This window comes from Cucumis melo, chromosome 1 (genome assembly GCF_025177605.1).
Source record: "Cucumis melo cultivar AY chromosome 1, USDA_Cmelo_AY_1.0, whole genome shotgun sequence".
In the NCBI taxonomy this organism is placed as follows: domain Eukaryota; kingdom Viridiplantae; phylum Streptophyta; class Magnoliopsida; order Cucurbitales; family Cucurbitaceae; genus Cucumis; species Cucumis melo.
In genome coordinates this window covers 1,434,238-1,452,877 of record NC_066857.1, presented here as the reverse complement: position 1 = coordinate 1,452,877, position 18,640 = coordinate 1,434,238, and the positions used below count along the sequence as shown (strand labels likewise).

At 31.8% G+C, this 18,640-nt stretch overlaps 5 protein-coding genes across 5 annotated transcripts; 1 reads left to right on the top strand and 4 right to left on the bottom strand.

Moving 5' to 3' along the window:
• Window positions 1–1,211: 1,211 nt before the first annotated feature.
• On the bottom strand, window positions 1,212–2,100 carry LOC103495382 (protein PELPK1-like). The gene has a single exon (XM_008456917.3). It carries the CDS (start codon window positions 2,021–2,023, stop codon window positions 1,430–1,432), a length of 594 nt encoding a protein of 197 aa, XP_008455139.2. The 5' UTR covers window positions 2,024–2,100; the 3' UTR covers window positions 1,212–1,429.
• Window positions 2,101–4,205: 2,105 nt separating this feature from the next.
• Window positions 4,206–5,070, bottom strand: LOC103495680 (protein PELPK1-like). Its single transcript, XM_008457306.3, has one exon. It carries the CDS (start codon window positions 5,008–5,010, stop codon window positions 4,459–4,461), a length of 552 nt encoding a protein of 183 aa, XP_008455528.2. The 5' UTR covers window positions 5,011–5,070; the 3' UTR covers window positions 4,206–4,458.
• A 980-nt stretch (window positions 5,071–6,050) lies between these two features.
• Window positions 6,051–6,791, top strand: LOC103495381 (protein PELPK1-like). Its single transcript, XM_008456916.2, has one exon. The coding sequence runs from the start codon at window positions 6,051–6,053 to the stop codon at window positions 6,789–6,791; it is 741 nt and encodes a 246-aa protein (XP_008455138.2).
• A 3,095-nt stretch (window positions 6,792–9,886) lies between these two features.
• Window positions 9,887–13,396, bottom strand: LOC103495380 (peptidyl-prolyl cis-trans isomerase FKBP12). Its single transcript, XM_008456915.3, has 5 exons — window positions 13,180–13,396; window positions 12,542–12,575; window positions 12,395–12,456; window positions 11,377–11,429; window positions 9,887–10,125 (listed from the first exon to the last, which is right to left on the bottom strand). Exons 1-5 carry the CDS (start codon window positions 13,265–13,267, stop codon window positions 10,024–10,026), a joined length of 339 nt encoding a protein of 112 aa, XP_008455137.1. The 5' UTR covers window positions 13,268–13,396; the 3' UTR covers window positions 9,887–10,023.
• A 1,369-nt stretch (window positions 13,397–14,765) lies between these two features.
• Window positions 14,766–15,578, bottom strand: LOC103495679 (uncharacterized). The gene has a single exon (XM_008457305.2). It carries the CDS (start codon window positions 15,576–15,578, stop codon window positions 14,766–14,768), a length of 813 nt encoding a protein of 270 aa, XP_008455527.2.
• Between the last annotated feature and the right edge of the window lie 3,062 nt (window positions 15,579–18,640).

Sequence of the window (18,640 nt, the reverse complement as noted above, 5' to 3'; positions counted from 1 at the left end):
ATTCATTGTGAGTGTCGTTATTAAACCCTTGTTTACAATACATTTCGGTCTCCTGTCGTCTATCGTAGATATAAAGTAAAAGTTTTCTATATATGCAAATATTTTACTTTGCTATTTAAAAAAAAATCTTTAAGATTAGAATAAGGATATGTTGTTTAATTTTTCAAGTCTTAAATTTTGAAAGCAAGTCATTTTGAAAAAAGTTAAATTGTTTGACAATCACTCAAAGTAGTTTAGAAAATATTTTCGAATTTTATTTTAAATTGTTTTTATGAATTTAAATAAAAATGAGCTTTAAAAGGAGAAATCGTTATGAATAGAAAAAAAAAGTTCAAACTATTTTCACGTCTAGGGAAAAAATTAAACTTAAATAGGTTAACGAGAACTTCGTTAACTTTGCTATATTTGAAAATGATCGTAAGAAATTATATTAAATGACAAAACTGTTGAAAATATTTACAAATATAACATAATATCACAATGTATCTACGATAGACTATTATTTGTATCTATGTGTATTGCATGATAGATACAGATAGTAGTCGGTCGCAGTTTAGCATAGATAGACTGATATTCTTTATATTTCAAATGTTATTACAGTAAAAAGATTTTCAAATTTTTTTTCAATGGAATATAATAACTTCGTTAATAATTATTGATGTCGATGAAGCTTGTAACTGCGATCGAGAAAGCCAAGGAGACAGAGTCCTAAATCCCTCTTACACTATTTCGATCTCATAGCCCGCCCCGCAAGAAAATGAGCAATATCGAGTTGGCAATACAGACTTACAAACCATATTTCGAGAAGGATAGAGAGCCAAAATAATGAAAGAATGAGCCCTTGGAAAAAAGGAAAAAATGGGCTCACTAATATATGGTCTACCTTAACAGACGGTGGATATATTGAAGCCTTTCTTCCCCATATAACACCATCAGAGAACTTAACCTAGACTTCAAATATGAGTTGCTCTCACCAGATCAGTTTGAGAATTCAGATTTCACCTTTAAGGGTGTATTTCTGGGTCGCTTTTTCTTTGGTCAAAATCACTTTTCCTTCAAATAATTATGTGATAGATGATTTTTTTTTTTTTTTTTGTAGGTATAAATCCCGTTTCAGCAGTCAATTTTAAGCCATGAAGAACAACTTAGCATTGACAAACTTCATGAACTGTTACACACTTATATATTAAAGAAAAACCAACAAAAACTGATAGCACACTAAAATATATATTTATTCATAATGTAATGTTTCTATATGTCGAGAAGACAACAACGTATAGATACGAACACACAGTACACTGATAGAAAAAGAAAACAATAGCAAACATAAAAATCTCGTACACAAAGGGAAAATTTAAGAAAAACATTAAGTGTGTATGATTGTAAAATCAGCTGTGTTCTTTTAGACATGCATGATTCAGTATGGTGTTCAAGGACTAGTTGTGGTTGTGTGGGGTGGGTTAAATGAAGGGAAAGGTATGTCCTTTGGAAGAGTAGGCAAAACTGGTTTTGGAAGTGGTGGCAATTCGGGTAATTTAGGAAGTTCTGGTTTAGGAATATTTGGTAATTCAGGCAATTTAGGGAGTTCTGGTTTTGGTACACTTGGTAATTCAGGTAATTTTGGGAGTTCGGGTTTTGGTAGATGATCTGAAACTTCAGCAAGTTTAGGAAGATCAAACTTAGGTATGGTTGGAACTTCAGGAACTTTGGAGTGATCAAAGTTGGGTACTTTTGGTAATTCAGGTAACTTTGGAAGTTCAGGCTTTGGCAATTCAGGAACTTTAGGCTTTTCTAGGGGCGGAAGATGGGGCAATGGAGGTAACTCAACTTTTGGTAGTGGAGGAAGCTCTGGCTTTGGCAAAGTGGGTATTTCAGGTTTTGGAAGCTCTTCAGGTACATGAGGTAATGGCGTCTCCAAGAGATGTCTCGCGCTCACTGACATGATAAGAAAATCAAAGCTCATCACCATAAGAACGCCAAGTATCAAAGGAGCTTTAAGTGTTGATAAGCGATGAGTAGCCATTGGAATCGAAAACAATGGACTAAGGAATTAATAATAACACAAAATGAAGTTGATTTGATTAGATAAGTGTTTGATGATCTCAATATGTAACATGTAGAGGTATTTATAGGTAAAAAAGAAGAGATGAAAATAATGGTAGAGGAAGTGTTAGTTCAACTTTCACACCTACACATTTCAGTTGCATTTCTTGCAAAAATAAAATTCTTAAAAATTAGAAATAAAAAACCAAATAAAAAAGAATTAAAATTAGTTAGTTGCAACAAAAGTTAAAGCCTCTCTATATACATTTGTGTGTATGTATATATATATATATATATACATTATTTAATTTTACCAATAACAAACCATATATTAGTAAAAATAAGTAATAGTTATCTAAGTACTTCTAAAAGATGAGAAAAACAATAGTTTATTATCCATAAACAAAATCAAGAAACTAAAAGGAAAAAAAAACCATAAAAATGTCCAAATAAATTTAATCAAATAACTTCATAAAATTTAAGTGATCAAATATTGTACCTTTTAATTTGGAGTTTAGTGTTCAAATAATAAATTTCAATATTATGTAATTACTATTTCTTTTTCCTTCTTTGACATTTTTGGCTCAAGATTTTCACCAATGTCTTCAATTGAGTCAAATGTGGTTTGCTTACCAAACAAATAGATAATGCTAATAACTTATTCTTAAGTTATATGAAGTTTGTTGGCCAAATTATTATCAGTAGATGTTTCCTTTTTCTTTTCTTTTTTTCATTTTAATTTTGGATTCTTTATATCATGCGATAGTTACGTTTAGAGCATCGTAAAACCTTTCACCGTCTTGGCTTTAGCAACGAAATGATGTGATGATTTGTTTTTGCCATTTAAAACCGTCGTTTTGCAACGAAAAAAAATTGTTAGCGATAAATTTTGTGCGTTGCTAAAGACTAGATTTCTTGTAGGGTGCGGATTTGTATATTTTGGTTGGTTGGTCTTGAAAAGGGTAGGTTGCATTGGTGGAACCATCAAACTAAATATTAATGACCATTTTCTCACAACACAATGTCGTTTTATATTCTAAGTTCTCGTGATAGAAAAATGTTGTAAAAAGTTAGTAATTTAACCCTACTTAATTATTTTGTACTTAAATTGTTTTAAAATGTTTCTTAGAGAGTTGAGTAACATCTTAGGGAGTAATTATTTCTTTGATTGAATTTATATCCATTATAGAAAATTTTTCCCATCTCAATCTTGAAATTTTAATAGATTTCGAAGAAGGCTTTGAAATTTCAACAAGGGGAATTGTTTTCCCCATTTTGATGGAATTTCAAGAAATTTCAAGATTCAGAATATTTCAAGAATATTTCAAGAATATTTCGACATGTTTCTTATTGTGACAGAAATTTGGACATTTTAAGAAAATTTCAACTTTCATTTGAATTAGCTCCGTTAGTCACATATGATACAATTCTATAGTTTTCACATGTGAAGATCATTTTTTACAAATTAAAGTATGAGGGTTTTTGTTGATTTGTTATTATTATTATTATTATTATTATTATTTCAATTTTGAGCTTTATTTTTAACTCGAAATTTTAATTTCTAGAGAAATTGAATTTGAAAAACTTAAAAAAAAAAAAAAAAAAACCTATATTTATATTATTTTATAATTATCTTTTCATTTCACTATAAATTTTTTGGGTGATCAAATAAGTTAGACTTTATGCATGTGTCACTATAATGTGTTAGAATCTAACTTTTTCCAAATAAGTGTAAAGTTGTTGTAAAAATGCTTCATTTTTTCATAATAGGAAATTTATCTTTTTCAGTCATATAATTTCTTCGTCATTGAATTGGATTATCAAACTATGAATTTATGCGTCTCTTGATCGATTCGTTGTTTACACTTATTTGTTGTTACTAGGATGGCTAGGACATCTTACTTTAAACTAGTTGTATACTTTCCTCTCATTTTATCATTTCTCTTTTAATTAATAATGTATGGAAAAAGGATTGTTTTTTTAGTCATTAATAAATTAAAATTTTCTTTATATTGAAGTAGTCATATAATTCCATTGGATTGCATGTCCTTGTAGTTAATCTCAGTATGCTACTGTCACTACAAGTAAATAATTTGGACTTTTATATACCTCAGCTATTAAACTTACCCATGCATGTAACCATTTGGAGAAGTTCTACTACATTTATAGAAACAACATTACAACATATATATCATAGATGAAAATATGTTTTTGTTCATAATATAAGTCTACAAGACAACATCATGTAACTATAAGGACACACTGATATAATTAATAGGAACAAACCATACATAAAAAGTAATCTCAGACTGACTAGAAACGACAATTAATTAGGAAGGAACAAGATAGAACATGGTTTTCAATGTTGTATGTAAATGTATATTTAATTCTAACTTTGTAGATCAAATATGGTATTCAAGGATTCGTTGTGGTGGCATGGGGCGAGTTAAATGAAGGGAAAGGTATGTCCTTAGGAAGGGAGGGCAACACTGGCTTTGAGAGGGGTGGCAATTCAGGCAGCTTAGGAAGTTCTGGTTTGGGCACGTTTGGTAATTCTGGCAATTTTGGAACTTCGGGTTTAGGAAAATTTGGCAATTCAGGTAATTTAGGGAGTTCAGGTTTTGGCAGTTCTGAAACTTCGGATAGTTTAGGCAAGCTTGAATCTTTTGAAATTTTTGAGTGGTCAAGGTTAGGTAATTTTGGTAATTCTGGCAACTTTGGGAGTTCAGGTAATTTCGGCTTTTCCAAGGGTGGAAGATGAGGCAGTGGAGGTAACTCAACCTTTGGCAGTGGAGGTAGCTCGAGGTTTGGCAAAGAAGGTATTTCTGGTTTTGGAAGCTCTTCAGGTAATGAAGTTTCCAAAAGATACCTCGCATTCACTGTCATGATCGAAAGATCAAAATTCATCAACATAAAAACACCAAGTATCACAGGAAATACCAAAGTTGAGAAGCGAAGAGTTGCCATCGAACTTTCACTAAGATTACCACACGAGAAGAGATTATTGATTAGGAATATAATGAACTTGATTTGGTCATAGCATTTTGAAGACCATGTAAAGCTTTTATATATAAAAAGACATGTAGTGTTAATTAGAAAAGCATATATGATTTGGAGAAAGAAAGGATAGGAAGAAAAATAGTGTTAGTTCAACTTTCCTACCTACCTCATATATTTACATATATATTATCAAAAGAATCATATTCCTTAACTAGTTTAAGGGTATTAATTAGTTTTACACATGTTGGAGCTTAATTAAAAAGTATTCATTGTAATAAATTAATTATAAAGTATAATTAATTTAATATTATTAGGTAATTAATTAATCAAATATTTATTTTTCTTAAGCTTTTCACCCATATATCTCCATTAGGTCAAATGTTGTTTGGTTATCCAACAAATGTAATAACATCATTATATTCAATTTAAATTACATTCTCTAGCATATATATATGAGTTGGTTGGCCAAATTAATCTTGCTAATTAAATTATTATCACTATATATTTTGTAACACAAACTCATATTTGGTATATTTGCTTGAAAAAAATATGTTAGGTTTCATCATATAATGGGTATACCAACCCCCAAAAAAAATAATAAAAAGTTGTATAAACTAAACTTAAATAAAGGAACATAGAAACTAAAATATATTTTAAGTTAGTTTAACATTACATAAATAAAACAAATCATTGGAGGACATTAGAGCCTAAATAGATATAGGATGAGATATTGCAACACATAGCTTAGACATGTATATACAAATTTGAATTCTCTCAATACATTTGATTATTATATATTATATTATACTATATGATATTATATTTTTAATTCAATTCTCTAAATATTTTAATATTATATTATATTAATACACAATGCCACACATTATTGCCTTTTAGAGAAAGTAAATAGGTGGGAAAGTTGAACTAACACTTTTTAGTTTTTTGTTCCAATCATATCTTCTTTATACCCTTTTTCTTTTACCTATGAATACTTCTATATGTCACAAATGGATACCATCAAAGCTCACGTAATTGATCTAATCAACTTCATTTCAAGATCCATTATCTATATAGATTTTGCTATTGCTTTTTGTTGTGTTTTCTTGAATTCAATGTCTACTCATCGCTACTCAACCTTTGCATCGCACCTCATATTTGGTGTTCTTATGATAATGATGAGCTTTGATTTCTTTATCATGACAGCAAGTGCAAGGCATCTTTTGGAGACGCCATTACCTACGGTACCTGAAGAACTTCCAAAGTCTGAAATACCCACTTTGGCAAAACCTGAGCTTCCTCCACTACCAAAGTTTGAGTTACCTCCATTGCCTCATCTTCCACCTTTGGAAAAGCCTAAACTTCCTGCATTGTCAAAGCCTGAACTCCCAAAGTTGCCTGAATTACCAAAAGTACCTAATCTCGATCTCTCCAAAATTCCTCAAGTTCCAAGTGTGCCTAAGTTTGATCTTCCTAAGTTGTCTGAAGTTTCAAATCCACCACAATCTGAACTCCCAAAATCACCTAAATTGCCAAATGGACTTAAACCAGAACTCCCAAAATTACCTGAATTGTCAAATGTGCTTAAACCAGAACTCCCAAAATTACCTGAATTACCAAATGTTCCTAAACCAGAACTCCCTAAATTACCTGAATTATCACCTCTCCCAAAACCAGTTTTTCCTACTCTTCCAAAAGACATGCCTTTCCCTTCATTTAACCCACCCCACACGACCACATCAAACCCTTGAATAGCACATATTCATCCAAAGCACTAGAAAATGAATTGTTCTCTTTTCTTTTTTCTTTTGTTATGTAACTTTCTCTTTAGTTGTATGATTTCTGATACGTGTTATGGCGTGTTGTTTTTCTTTTCCTATCAGCATGTCGATACAGTTATATGATGTCTTCTTATAAAACATATACTATATATGAATGAGTACTTCTTTTAGTGTGTGACATACCATCACTGATTATTGTATTGTTTAATGTAATATATATATATGATAAAATTAATTCAAATGAATTATTTAAACATTTGGGATGTTACAATTTGTTGCTTGAGATTGCAAATGCCAAACCAAGCCAAACTTATTTATTTCCTAATTTATATATATTCATGAGATTGGTTGATCAATATTTGAGAACGTACCAACCTTTATTTGGGGCACGTTTTTCCACCATATCACCCTTCAGTTTTCCTTAAACTTGATTACATCATACTGACCTTTTTGCGTCTTTGACTTAGATAACCCTCGAATAATTTTCAAGTATATCATCTTATATAATAATTTCAATCTCTAATGCCAAGAAAAAAACGTATCTAGCTACTCATTTATTTCTATACAATTCCTAAACACATTCATTACCCACACATAAAAGCAGCTAGCTTAATAGCTACAACCTTCTGGACCTTCTATTATTTATTACATAATTCTCCAACCTCAACCATTTTAAACAACCAAATTTGACTACATTTACAATAGGCATAAATAAAAAGATCCCCTCTACAATAAAACCCACCTCTAATTTAGATGGAAGTAACTCCTCCAAACTTTGCATGCATGAATCATACCAATCTAATGAGACCAAAAATCATAATCGAATCTCAATTTCTCTTTACTAACGGTTAGTAAATAACCATTATATATGTGTTAATCTTTACATTCTTCACAATGTTTAATCGTTGATTTTGTAACCTAGCTTTTAACTAATAATACTTGTTAATGTACTTAAAAGATGGCCCACACTATTCATCTATATAAAACCTCAAATAATCCAACTTCTAACTCAAACCACATTACCATTATTATTCTAAACAATGGCTCGTTTTACTCTTCTCGTTGCTTTTGTTGCCACATTGCTTCTTTCAAGCTTGAGTTCTTCTTCTTCCTCTTCCTCCTCCTCCTCCACTATCGTATCTCGTAAGCTCTTGGCTTCAGATTTTCCGGAGCTCCCGGATTTCAATGTGCCACCATTTTACCCTGAATTCAGATTGCCTCCTCCACTTACATTTTTTGGCCCGAATACTCCTTCTTCCATCTTTCCCAACTTCCCATTTTTCTCTCCACCATCTAATCCTTCTCCTTGACCAGAAACTGAGCTTAATTCTCTGATAAACACTCTCTCTTCTCTCCCTAGCTCTCTTTCTATGTGGGTTATTTGGTGGTATTGTTATGGATGAAAAATAATGGGACTTCTGTTTAGTTTTCTCTTTTTCTCTAAGTTTTCAATGGAAGCTCAAGAGGAAGAGCTGACTCTTAATATGTAATCCTCAAAAACAGGGTGTGAAAGTGCACATTTGATTCCATGCATTTGTGTCTGTGTCACTTTTTCCTGTTTATTTGTGTGGAAATAATGATATATTATCATATTATTATGGAATAAGAATTTAATATATAGTTGTGTGCAAACCTATCCCTTTACACTTGATCTCTCTCTCTCCCCCTTCTGTGATTGATTATTATTATTATGTCTTTTGGTATTCTTGTGGATTTGTGATTAACTATGTCCCTAAACTTCTTTAGGAATTGTATCCAATTAACTCTCCATTAATAGTTGTATAAATTTAAACCCGAATATTTATAAGGTATGAAGTGTACACTCTCTTCGAATGTTAATTTTGTTTGAAAAATATCACGGGTGAAAGTTATGATTGCTCCAATCGAACACATTCACCTTCTAAGCTGTCAGAACTATAGCAAATAAGCTTTTGAAATATTTTTTCAAAATATTAATAAGATACTCTATGTATCAAAAGAATAATTAACAAAAGATTTATGTAGTACCTGGTTGAAAATTTTGTCCAGCAATTTGAGTTTAGGATTCACACATTTTCTTTTATTTTGTAAGTATGGCAAAAAAGAAAAACAAAAACAAGTTTAACCCAAGTGATACACCCGATATATACTTAATACATATGATAGTACACCAATACTCATTTGATATGCTTGATATACCTGATACATCTGATACACATATATATGTAAATGTTGAAAATTACAAAATATTAAAGGTTTTTAATTTAATTAATGGTAGATATGTCTAATGACCTTTGGCTAAATAAAATAATGTGATATTTTTGTAAATAAGTTGATATTTATCAACACTAATTTAGTCAAATGGCGTGAAACACATTTTTGGAGGATGTTTGACCAAACATAGAGTGGGTTATTATAGTTCTAGGTATACCACGTGCATGGGTGTTTTTTTTTAATAAGCCTGATTTTTCGAACCTAATTATCTTGTCATAGTTACTAGAAACCCTTAAATAAATCCATCTAATGTTACTCAAAAGTCTATATTTTGTTTTAGTTGCTCTCAATTCTTACGTGGTTTGAAATTTTGTCAATACTAATAATGAATCGGTCTATTATCAATAGAGGTTGATAGAGACTTTCTATCGGTATTTTTCATTTATTTATTTCTATAAATAGTTTAACATTTATGTGTAAAAAAATTTCAAATTATAAAAATTAAAACTTCAAACACTCATTTTACCTCTACATCTGGAATATACTTTGTACCAATTTTTGGGAAACTGATTCAAGTCTTAAAAATTAAAAACTGTTTTCTTTTCTTTTCTAGAATTTGACTAAATATTCCATTCTTTTACTTAAAAAAAAATGGGAGAAAATAAGGTTTATTTGAAAAACTAATAATAATAATAATAAATAAAATGGTTAACAATAGAGGTCTAAAACTTTTTTGTGATTGAGTAGTATGAAACGAAAGGAAAAAATACAAAACAAAACAAAACCTTACTATTATTAAGGCACAACAATTCTTCTTGTTAATGTAGTCATAATAGAAGTTATAATAAAGGCCAAAACCAAATACAGCTTCATAACCAAGAGGATCATAACTTGCTTAAAATTAAACATACATAACATGTTCGAATAGATGGCAATTATTCATCAAGAAAAACACAGAAAAATCAAAGCTTCTCATAACAAACTACATTTGCAATTTAAAAAGAGATGATCACTGAGCACTCAGAACTTCAATTTCAAAAACTAAGACTGAATTTGGTTGTATGCCCCATGCAGGGAATCCACTAGGGCCATAAGCATAGTCTGGAGAGCACTGTTCAATCATCATTCAACAAGGGAAAAAAAGTGTTAAAGATAAAAACATGGATTATAGTATATAACATAAATAGATGCCTGAAACTCATGGCTTTCAATGAGATTACAAAAATAAAAAAAAAAAGTTCTAGACAGCACAGAAACCATAACCGAAATAATTGCTGCAGGAAGTAATCACATAAGTGCTAACGTTAGTCGAGATAGAATATGAAGTTTAAAATGGTAGATATTATCAGGAAGGGTAGAAGTAGTGGTGATCTATCACACGGCCATAATCACGAGTCCAAAAGAGTTGTAAGAGAATAATATACTTTCGATGAGGAGGGCATTTGGATCGAGTAGGGAAATGGCTACTTCAAAAATAAGTTGAAATTACATGCTTGATTTTGGGAGTTTTAATGGGCAGCACATTACGGCTTGTATGGTGATCATTTGAGCCCCGTTTGGTAATTGATGACTGGTTGCTTGATGGTCTTGCCCTTGGGGGTAAAGGAAAAAATTCTTTGGAGATGTGCTTCAAGGGCTCTTTTGTGGTGCCTCTGGAAGGATAGGAATAGTAGAGTTTTTGAAGCTAAGTATGCCTCTTTTGATTCCTTTTGGACTGTTGTTCAACATACAACCTCTTGGTGGTGCACTAATCATACCAAATTCTTTTGTAATTATAATATTTTGATGATTTTTAACAATCGAAAGGCTTTTCTTAACTAGTGCCTTGGGGAGGGGTCTTCTCAACCCCTTGCCCTGTTCCCTTTTGTTCTTCAATGAATTCTCTCATTTCTTATAAAATAATAACTTGTTTTCATTTTTGGAATTTTGTTAAAAATTCAACTCAAGATGTAGATCATGGTAAAAAGTTAAGAAAAAATAGGCTCACTTTTCAAAAACCAAATGGTTACCCAAGTTGGGCCTAAATTATCTAATTACAAAGAGAAATACATATAGCTACATCTTACATCCTAAAAAGATACATATAGCTACTTCTAATGTTCAGAAGTGGACATTCTTAAAACCATTCCAACTTTACCAAGTTGCTTAAGGCTCAAGTAGAACTGTTTTGGCCAAATCATACAGAAGTAAAACATATCGCAGTGGCTGAAGCAAAACTAAATGCAACATAATGTAAAAACCAACTGGATGTGTAACGCATGTTTAAGCTTACATAAAAATTAGAACAGTGATAACAAATTATAGTTGTGTTAAAAGCGTTTTATCATTTAGAATGGCAAGGAGATAGAGCTGAATATTTTACCCGGAGACGAGCAACTTCTCCTACTTGCATGCCAAGCACACCTTCATCCCAACCTACGGAATTTCAATCAAAGATTCAATTCAAATCAATATTCAAAACAAACATTCAAATAGCCAACAAAGTCCTATTAACCAAGAAACATTCAATTTATGAAGTGTTTTAGTGGTCTAATAACATTTTCAAGCAGTAGTAAATTTTAACACAGTTTTCAAAACATCCTTGTATAAAAAGTAGATACAATGAGGTTTGGCAGAAGTCTATAGGTTGTCTTAACTCTAAAACTTGTAACATGAAACCTAAATCATATGTTGGGTAAAAGATAAAAACAGGTAAGCCAACTTTTGCAGAGTGACCTGCTGAGCCATACAATGCTGCAAGTAAATACATTCTTAATTAAAAAACAGAACAAAATAAACAAATGATGAACTGCTGATACGTCAATGGAGAAAGAATATAATTGAAAGGAGAGTTGAAGTTTTTTGAAACCACTTTATGCCTTCTCATTATTGATCAACTCTCACATTGACCCTGAAAAATCATTACTTTATTAACCCATGCTAAATATTTAAAATGCTTGATTTAGTTCTCAGTTCTAAGTTTGTCACCTCACTATTGCAAAGGTAGATAACTTACATCCAGTAATGGTGGTGTAGGTTTTAAAGTGTTCACACAAATCACCTATATGCTTTTTGCAGATAAGACTATGAGTTACCGAGCATCTACAATTTATAAACATAGTTCTTCCAACAATCGGCCAATCAGATCAATCTTAATTTCGATTGAAGAAACACTGCTAAAGATAATTTTGTCCCAAACGTATATATCATTTTTCAACTTTGTCCCTGATATTTCCAAAGATGAATTTGGAAGGAAAAAAAATGACCCCAAAAAGGATAAACTTTCATAGTTGGAGGAAAAGAAATAGTTCAAAAACTAAAATAAGCGTTTGATTGATAATTGAATGCAAAAATGTTCTATTTTTTTAAGCAACTCCTAAGAGAATATACAGGACAAGTACCTTTTATAACTGCGCCTTGACCAATTTTAAATGAGAAAGGCTTCTGTCCAGGGTCCTTTGTGCTAGATAAAAGAAAATTATACATCAATGAACAAATTGTGCATGGGCATGCACATTTAATACAATGAGGACAGGAAAACAACCTACCTCCAAAATTTCTCAGACAAATTGCCATTCTTTCCTGCAGAAGAAATTCAACAGTGAGGAAAACGAAGGAAAATGAGATAAACATCTTGATGAGCAGTTTGAGTAAAAAAAGAAAGAAAGAAAGAAACAAGTCTTACATAACCATATCAGCTTTCAGTACTTCAAATGTAATAACATAATAGTAGCTATGCATACAAGATCAATCAGTAAACATTTTGCTTGAGTTCAATGTTGGAGATGGTTTAATACTTAAAAGCCTTTTAAGAAATTAAATGCACAGAGAGATCCACATAGGGATGAGCAGTATGAGTACAAAATCAGAGAAAAGAGAGTAACCCATCAATGAGAATTAAATATCACGGCTCATCATCGTGAGGATCAAAAACACTAGATAGACCCAATTGAAAAAAAAAAAGGCTGGATGATTCGACTGGATTGGCAATCCTAAATAAACAACGAAAGAAAGAGTAAAGAAATGGCGATGTAGTTGAAAGTGTGAAGTAAAACGAAAGGCGATTACAGACCCAAACATTGTTTTCACATGCATATTTTATGGCAACCAAAGAAAGCAAAGATATTAAACATTTCGAGGTTAGGGTTTTGTTGAAGAAAGAAATGGGTAAAGGAAGAAGACAGACCGAAGCCGGTGCAGTGGACGGTGACCAACTGTCCGGCGGTGGGTTTGGGACCGGTTCCAGATCTCAGCAACTCTTTCTCTACTCCCATTTTTGCTTTGTGGTTCTAAATCTCTCCCTCTGCTTTGTGTTGAGGCCTTAGGGTTCTAAGTACCTTTGGTTAATAATGATTGGATTAACCACACCCGAATTCTTTCTTTTTCTTTTCTCCTTAGAGAATCCAAAAGTCAAAAATATTATAAACTTTTCATATTCTATAATTATATTTTATAAATGATAAATTTTTATATCAATAATTTATAAATATTTTAGTTTGTTAAATATTTTGAATTTTTCTTCGAGTGTGTTTTGGTTTCTAAATTTTAAAATGTATCTTTGTAGTTTTTAAATTTTTTAATAATAGGTTTACATGACGTTTCAAACCATCGATACATTGTATATCTTCTTTGTTTGTTCTTCTTCTTCCTTCCCTTTTCTTTTACAAATATACATCGTTTAAAAGTAAAATGCATCGCACAACTAAAGGTGTACATGTGTTGGAGCATCGAGTTATTTGGTGTTTTCATCTATTATCTAAGGTCAACGGAGTAAATTACTAGCAATATGAAAAATATGCTTCTAAATAGAAGTTTTAAATTGGGGTTGGATCTAAATAATTTCGATGCAGATCATCTACTTTTAACTCAACTTTTGAATCTTCTAAACTATTCAAATTTAAATTTTCAAATGACTTATCTAGAGTAAACATTTCAAGTCGTTTAAGTTAAAGATGGATATTGAAATTTAGGATCACGACATGGAGGAAGAAAAGATGAATGCTTGTTATTGTTGAAATAATTTGTTATTACTCTTTTACCATGTCTCCTCGTAGACAAAGACCCAATGGTCAAGCACGACGACAATTTCGAAAAACGAAGCTAATGTCCAAAGAGGGAGGGACACCAAGCTTTATAAGTATATTATATGTTTAAAATATTTGGATGTGTGGTTTGAAATATGAACAAACTTTTCGTTGCTCAGTTGTGGGTCATTTATTGGATAGGTGTTAGAAAAATACATGCAAATATAGGAAAATTGTATCAAATGACAAAATTGCTGAAAATAAAAATGTTTCCAGGAATAGACCACTGTTTCTGGATCTATCGCGGGTGGAAAGTAAAATTTTGTCATATTTGAAAATATTTCGGTTTATTTTGTTATATTTGAAAACACGAAGATAACGTGAAACATTTTCAAAGCGTGAATTATTGTATTATCCCATAAAACAATATTCTATATTTTGTAAGAAGCAAATGTGTATGCCAAAGCCAAATATATATGACACAAAAACAAAAACAAACAAACAGAAAACATCCACCATTGCTGAACTTCTTAAAACCACATCAGGAAGCATAGCACTAGCTTTTCTACCACATTACACAATTACAGAAGAAAAAACACTCTCCCTTTTAACCCCACCATTAAATACACTCCCCACTCCCTCATCTTTCAAACTTTGACATACAAACACATCAACATTCAACAATCCCCCATAACCTCTCTTTTCCTCTTCTTCTCACACCATTCATTCTTCTACTCCAACAATAACCTCAGACAGCATTTCTTGACGTGACACTGCTTGAAGATTCTTCTTCAAGTTTAAAAACGTCGGGAAGGTAATTGATTTTCCTCCCAAGTTTGTTTGGTTTGGTCACATCCTCAAGGTCTCTCAAAGCTGCATTTGTAGTTGGCAATGAGGATTTTAAGAGACGTCTTCTTGAAGCTGAAGCATAAACTAGGTTATCAGCCAAGGCTGTCTTCTCCATTGCAACAATAATGGAGGTGTATCTATTGAGAAACATAGGTTTGTAATTTGGTTTCTTCTCAAAATGATTTGATGGGTCATTGTTATTAATGAGTGGAAAAGCCACAATGCCACCTGTTTTCAGAATTCTATCAATGAAATCAGAGTCCATAAAGTCCCAAGATAACACAAAATCAAAAGAATCGTCAGAAAACAACCCAGTCCGATCAAAATCAGAGTCCACAACAATATTAAGTTTGTGTTCATCACCATCCAACACACGTATCTGAATCAAGCCCTTTGTTTCAGCAGAGCTCAAAATGAGAACCTTATGGCCGTTCTTGGAAAAACCTTCATGACCCAAATCACGAAAAAACAAATCCAATTTCATAGAATCAACCATGTCTGATACAGAAAAAAACTCAGATGACCCACTTTCTTGCCCAAGAATGGACACAATACAAGGAAACGTGAGAATAACCATAGCGAAAAACGACGAATAAGAAATCACACGAAGAATTCGAGTATTGGGAAAGTTAATAACCAAATGGGTCTTAGAATTCCAGCTGATATTGTCAAATGCATGGGTATTGGGTCGATTGAAACGAGCCAAATCCATGATTTCAATGGAAAATTCGTGGGTGAATGTGGAATGGTTTGATAATTAGGGAAATACCCAGATGCTAAAAGTTGAAGATGAGATGAAGAAGAAGAGGAAATTTGAGGTGGGGTTAGATAAGGAGTGAGAAAAGCGATTCTAGCGAGAGCAAAACCTGGCAGCGGTGTGATTTCCACCCACGAGAGCTACTCGAAGGCTTCGGATTCCGCACCAAATGAGCAACAAATCTCGAATTCTTTCAAACTCCATGGCTATTTTCTTTAGATTCATCACCGACCCAGATCGGATCAACGATGACGCATTGCTTATTACGGCTGAAACACCATGGATCCGACCGGAGCGGAGGAAGAAGATGAGGAGATTTGTGAAGTTTTTTTTTTTTTTTCTTTCGTTTTGATTGTTTTGGATGGGGAAAGGGTCGAGGAGAAATTGGGAGATTTAATACGCATTGCTATTTGCGAGATTGGTATTGAGCGGTTTGAGTACGATGAGCGTGCGTTGTCGTGAAAGACAAAAGGGCTTTGCTTTATTTAGGCCTTCACCATGACAGGGTCCGTGTCAGAGCAGTGTTTTCAGTTTTAAGTCAAAAGGATATTCCAAAGGGTAGAAATGTCAAATTAAAGGGTTAAAATTAGACCTATAGCACATGTTTGTTGATTTTGCAAAAATGACAAAATTATAAAGCTCAACTTCCCATCCCCAATGAACAAAAATGTCTCTCACTAGGGGTTAGTATCGACACCCGAAAATTGATCAGAACGACACGACCAAATCGAGACCAAATGGTCGATTTTATTAAAAATCCGGTCGATGGTTGGTTTAATTAAAATGTTTCACAAAACCGACCGAAACCAACCCGTTGAACATCGTTGTCGATTTCCCTTAGTATGAACTTGCTAGGTCGGTTTTCGACCCAGACTTTTGTACAAAACCAACCGAAACTGACCCATGGTCACCCCTATCTCTCACAATTAAAATTGGCAAAATTCTTAGATTAATTTTTTGTTGTATTATTGTTAGATCTCTATTTCTTATCTTATTTCAATTATAATATCAATTGTTTGTTTGATTGTTGTATGATTATTTGATACTAGTTGTTAAATATACTAATTAGTAATTACTAAATGATATTGATTGTTATTTGATTTTTCTTAATCTTGATCGTAATATATGGATTGTTATTGATATCGATTTTTGTTTGATGGCAACTATTAATGATAATGATTGCTATTTGAGAATAATTGTTATATAATTGTTGTTAAATACTAATTTCTATTCAATACTTATTAATATCTGATTGGTATTTAATATTAATTGTTATCATATATTTATCTTATACTAATTGGTAAAGAAATTGATTCACTAATTATCGTTCTGTAACTATTATTTGGCGTAAGAGAAAGATTCAAATGATATGAAATCCTTACCAATTGGAATTAGAAATTCTTTTTTGGGCTAGACAAGGATTGCTTGATATCAAATATCTTGAGACAAGAAAGTTCTCAAGCCAAAGCCTCGAACACTTCCAACACAAAATTGCAAATTCAAAAAACTCGAAACAAGCACAAAGGTTAAAATTTAATTCATCACAATCTGGTTAAACAATCTTTCATCATAAAAGAGAAAAAAAACTAGATTACCCCTACTTAATATTCATTAAAAAGGATAAAATTAGAAAAATACTAAAATTACATAGAATTATTTAAAAAATTTTAATTAATAATTTGATGCCTGCACAATTCATAACCGATAGATCTTGGAGAGGTTTTTCATTAGGTCCCCTCCATGGCTCTTGCAATGGTTCTCCATAGATCTCTAAGATCGTTTATGGATAATTATGTAGAGGTCCTACATTGGAACTACTAGGTCCTTCATCGTATCTTGCAAAAGTCCTTCATGGGTCATGCAAAGGTCTTTAATGATCTTAGTCGATCCAACCTAATCGATCTTCTAAGATCGTGGGTGACTCTTGATCGGATGTGGATCCTATTGGCCTTGGGTAAACCATCTCTTAAGCATTTATCTCTTTCTTTAGACATTCTATTTCTCTAATTTATGTATGTGAGAGTTATCTAATTTACTTAGCTTATTTCGGTAAATCTGTCTATACACGTGAGATTTTGATGAAGGAAATTTAATTCAAAGAATACCACTTTGTGAATTCTCTAAATATAATTCTAATTTTTAGATCTCTGTTTGAATATATGAAATGAAGGGTGACCTCCTCTATTTATATGATCATAACTTTTGTATTTGGACTTAAATTAATTTAGGTTTGACCTAATTTATCTTAATAAATATGAGTTGACGAGCCTTTTTTTTTGCCAAATGGCACAATTTGATTGGCCGTGCTCTCCTTATCCCAAATTTGTTATTATGTCAACTTGTGATTGGTTGAAATTTCTTAGTCAAACCCTAACCATAACAAAAGCTAAAACAATCAATTAAAGTTCATTCAAAAACTAATTTCCCTTCCAACTTACCCATGAAATTAAAATATATTCCAAGCTTAAATTCTGTTTAATGTTTTTTTTTTTCTTATCTTTTATTTTTGAAATAGTAAAAAACCGTAGGACTTTAGCTTCAAACAAAGAACGAAGAGTATTGAGAAAAAAAAAGAGAAGACAATTGGTTTTGGAATATATGATGCAAATTATAAGAGAAATTTTATGTTTGATTCTAAACTACTACTTCTAAAAAATTGTAGATTTTTTATACGTTTTTTTTTTTTATCGAACCCGAATTCTAATTATAAATCGTAGGAACCGAATTATTCTAAACTTTTTCTCGTACACTATTGAAACAAAAGCTTACAAAGAGAAAAAGCAATTACTTGAATGGCTTTTATTCATAAGTACTACATAACATAAACATAATATATAATCAAACTTCACTACATCTGCATCATATAAAGTGGATTTAGAGTTTTTAATTAGATGATGAATAGTTGAAGTATGGGATAAAAAGTAAAAGAGTCTTGATTACTTGATAAGGAGGCTGATATGTTGCCTGTACTGACACAATAGCTTCGTAAATTTTCTCATCACCTTGAGGAACTTGAT

What these genes read in the sequence shown, in the direction of transcription:
- LOC103495679 (XM_008457305.2), bottom strand. Translation starts at nt 15,578, where the DNA reads ATGGATTTGGCTCGTTTCAATCGACCCAATACCCATGCATTTGACAAT.
- LOC103495680 (XM_008457306.3), bottom strand. Translation starts at nt 5,010, where the DNA reads ATGGCAACTCTTCGCTTCTCAACTTTGGTATTTCCTGTGATACTTGGT.
- LOC103495381 (XM_008456916.2), top strand. Translation starts at nt 6,051, where the DNA reads ATGGATACCATCAAAGCTCACGTAATTGATCTAATCAACTTCATTTCA.
- LOC103495380 (XM_008456915.3), bottom strand. Translation starts at nt 13,267, where the DNA reads ATGGGAGTAGAGAAAGAGTTGCTGAGATCTGGAACCGGTCCCAAACCC. An exon ending in CGTCCACTGCACCGGCTTCG is followed by an intron (nt 12,576 to 13,179) that starts GTCTGTCTTCTT and finishes TTTCTTCTGCAG; the next exon opens with GAAAGAATGGCAATTTGTCT. An exon ending in TCAAGGCGCAGTTATAAAAG is followed by an intron (nt 11,430 to 12,394) that starts GTACTTGTCCTG and finishes GAAATTCCGTAG; the next exon opens with GTTGGGATGAAGGTGTGCTT.
- LOC103495382 (XM_008456917.3), bottom strand. Translation starts at nt 2,023, where the DNA reads ATGGCTACTCATCGCTTATCAACACTTAAAGCTCCTTTGATACTTGGC.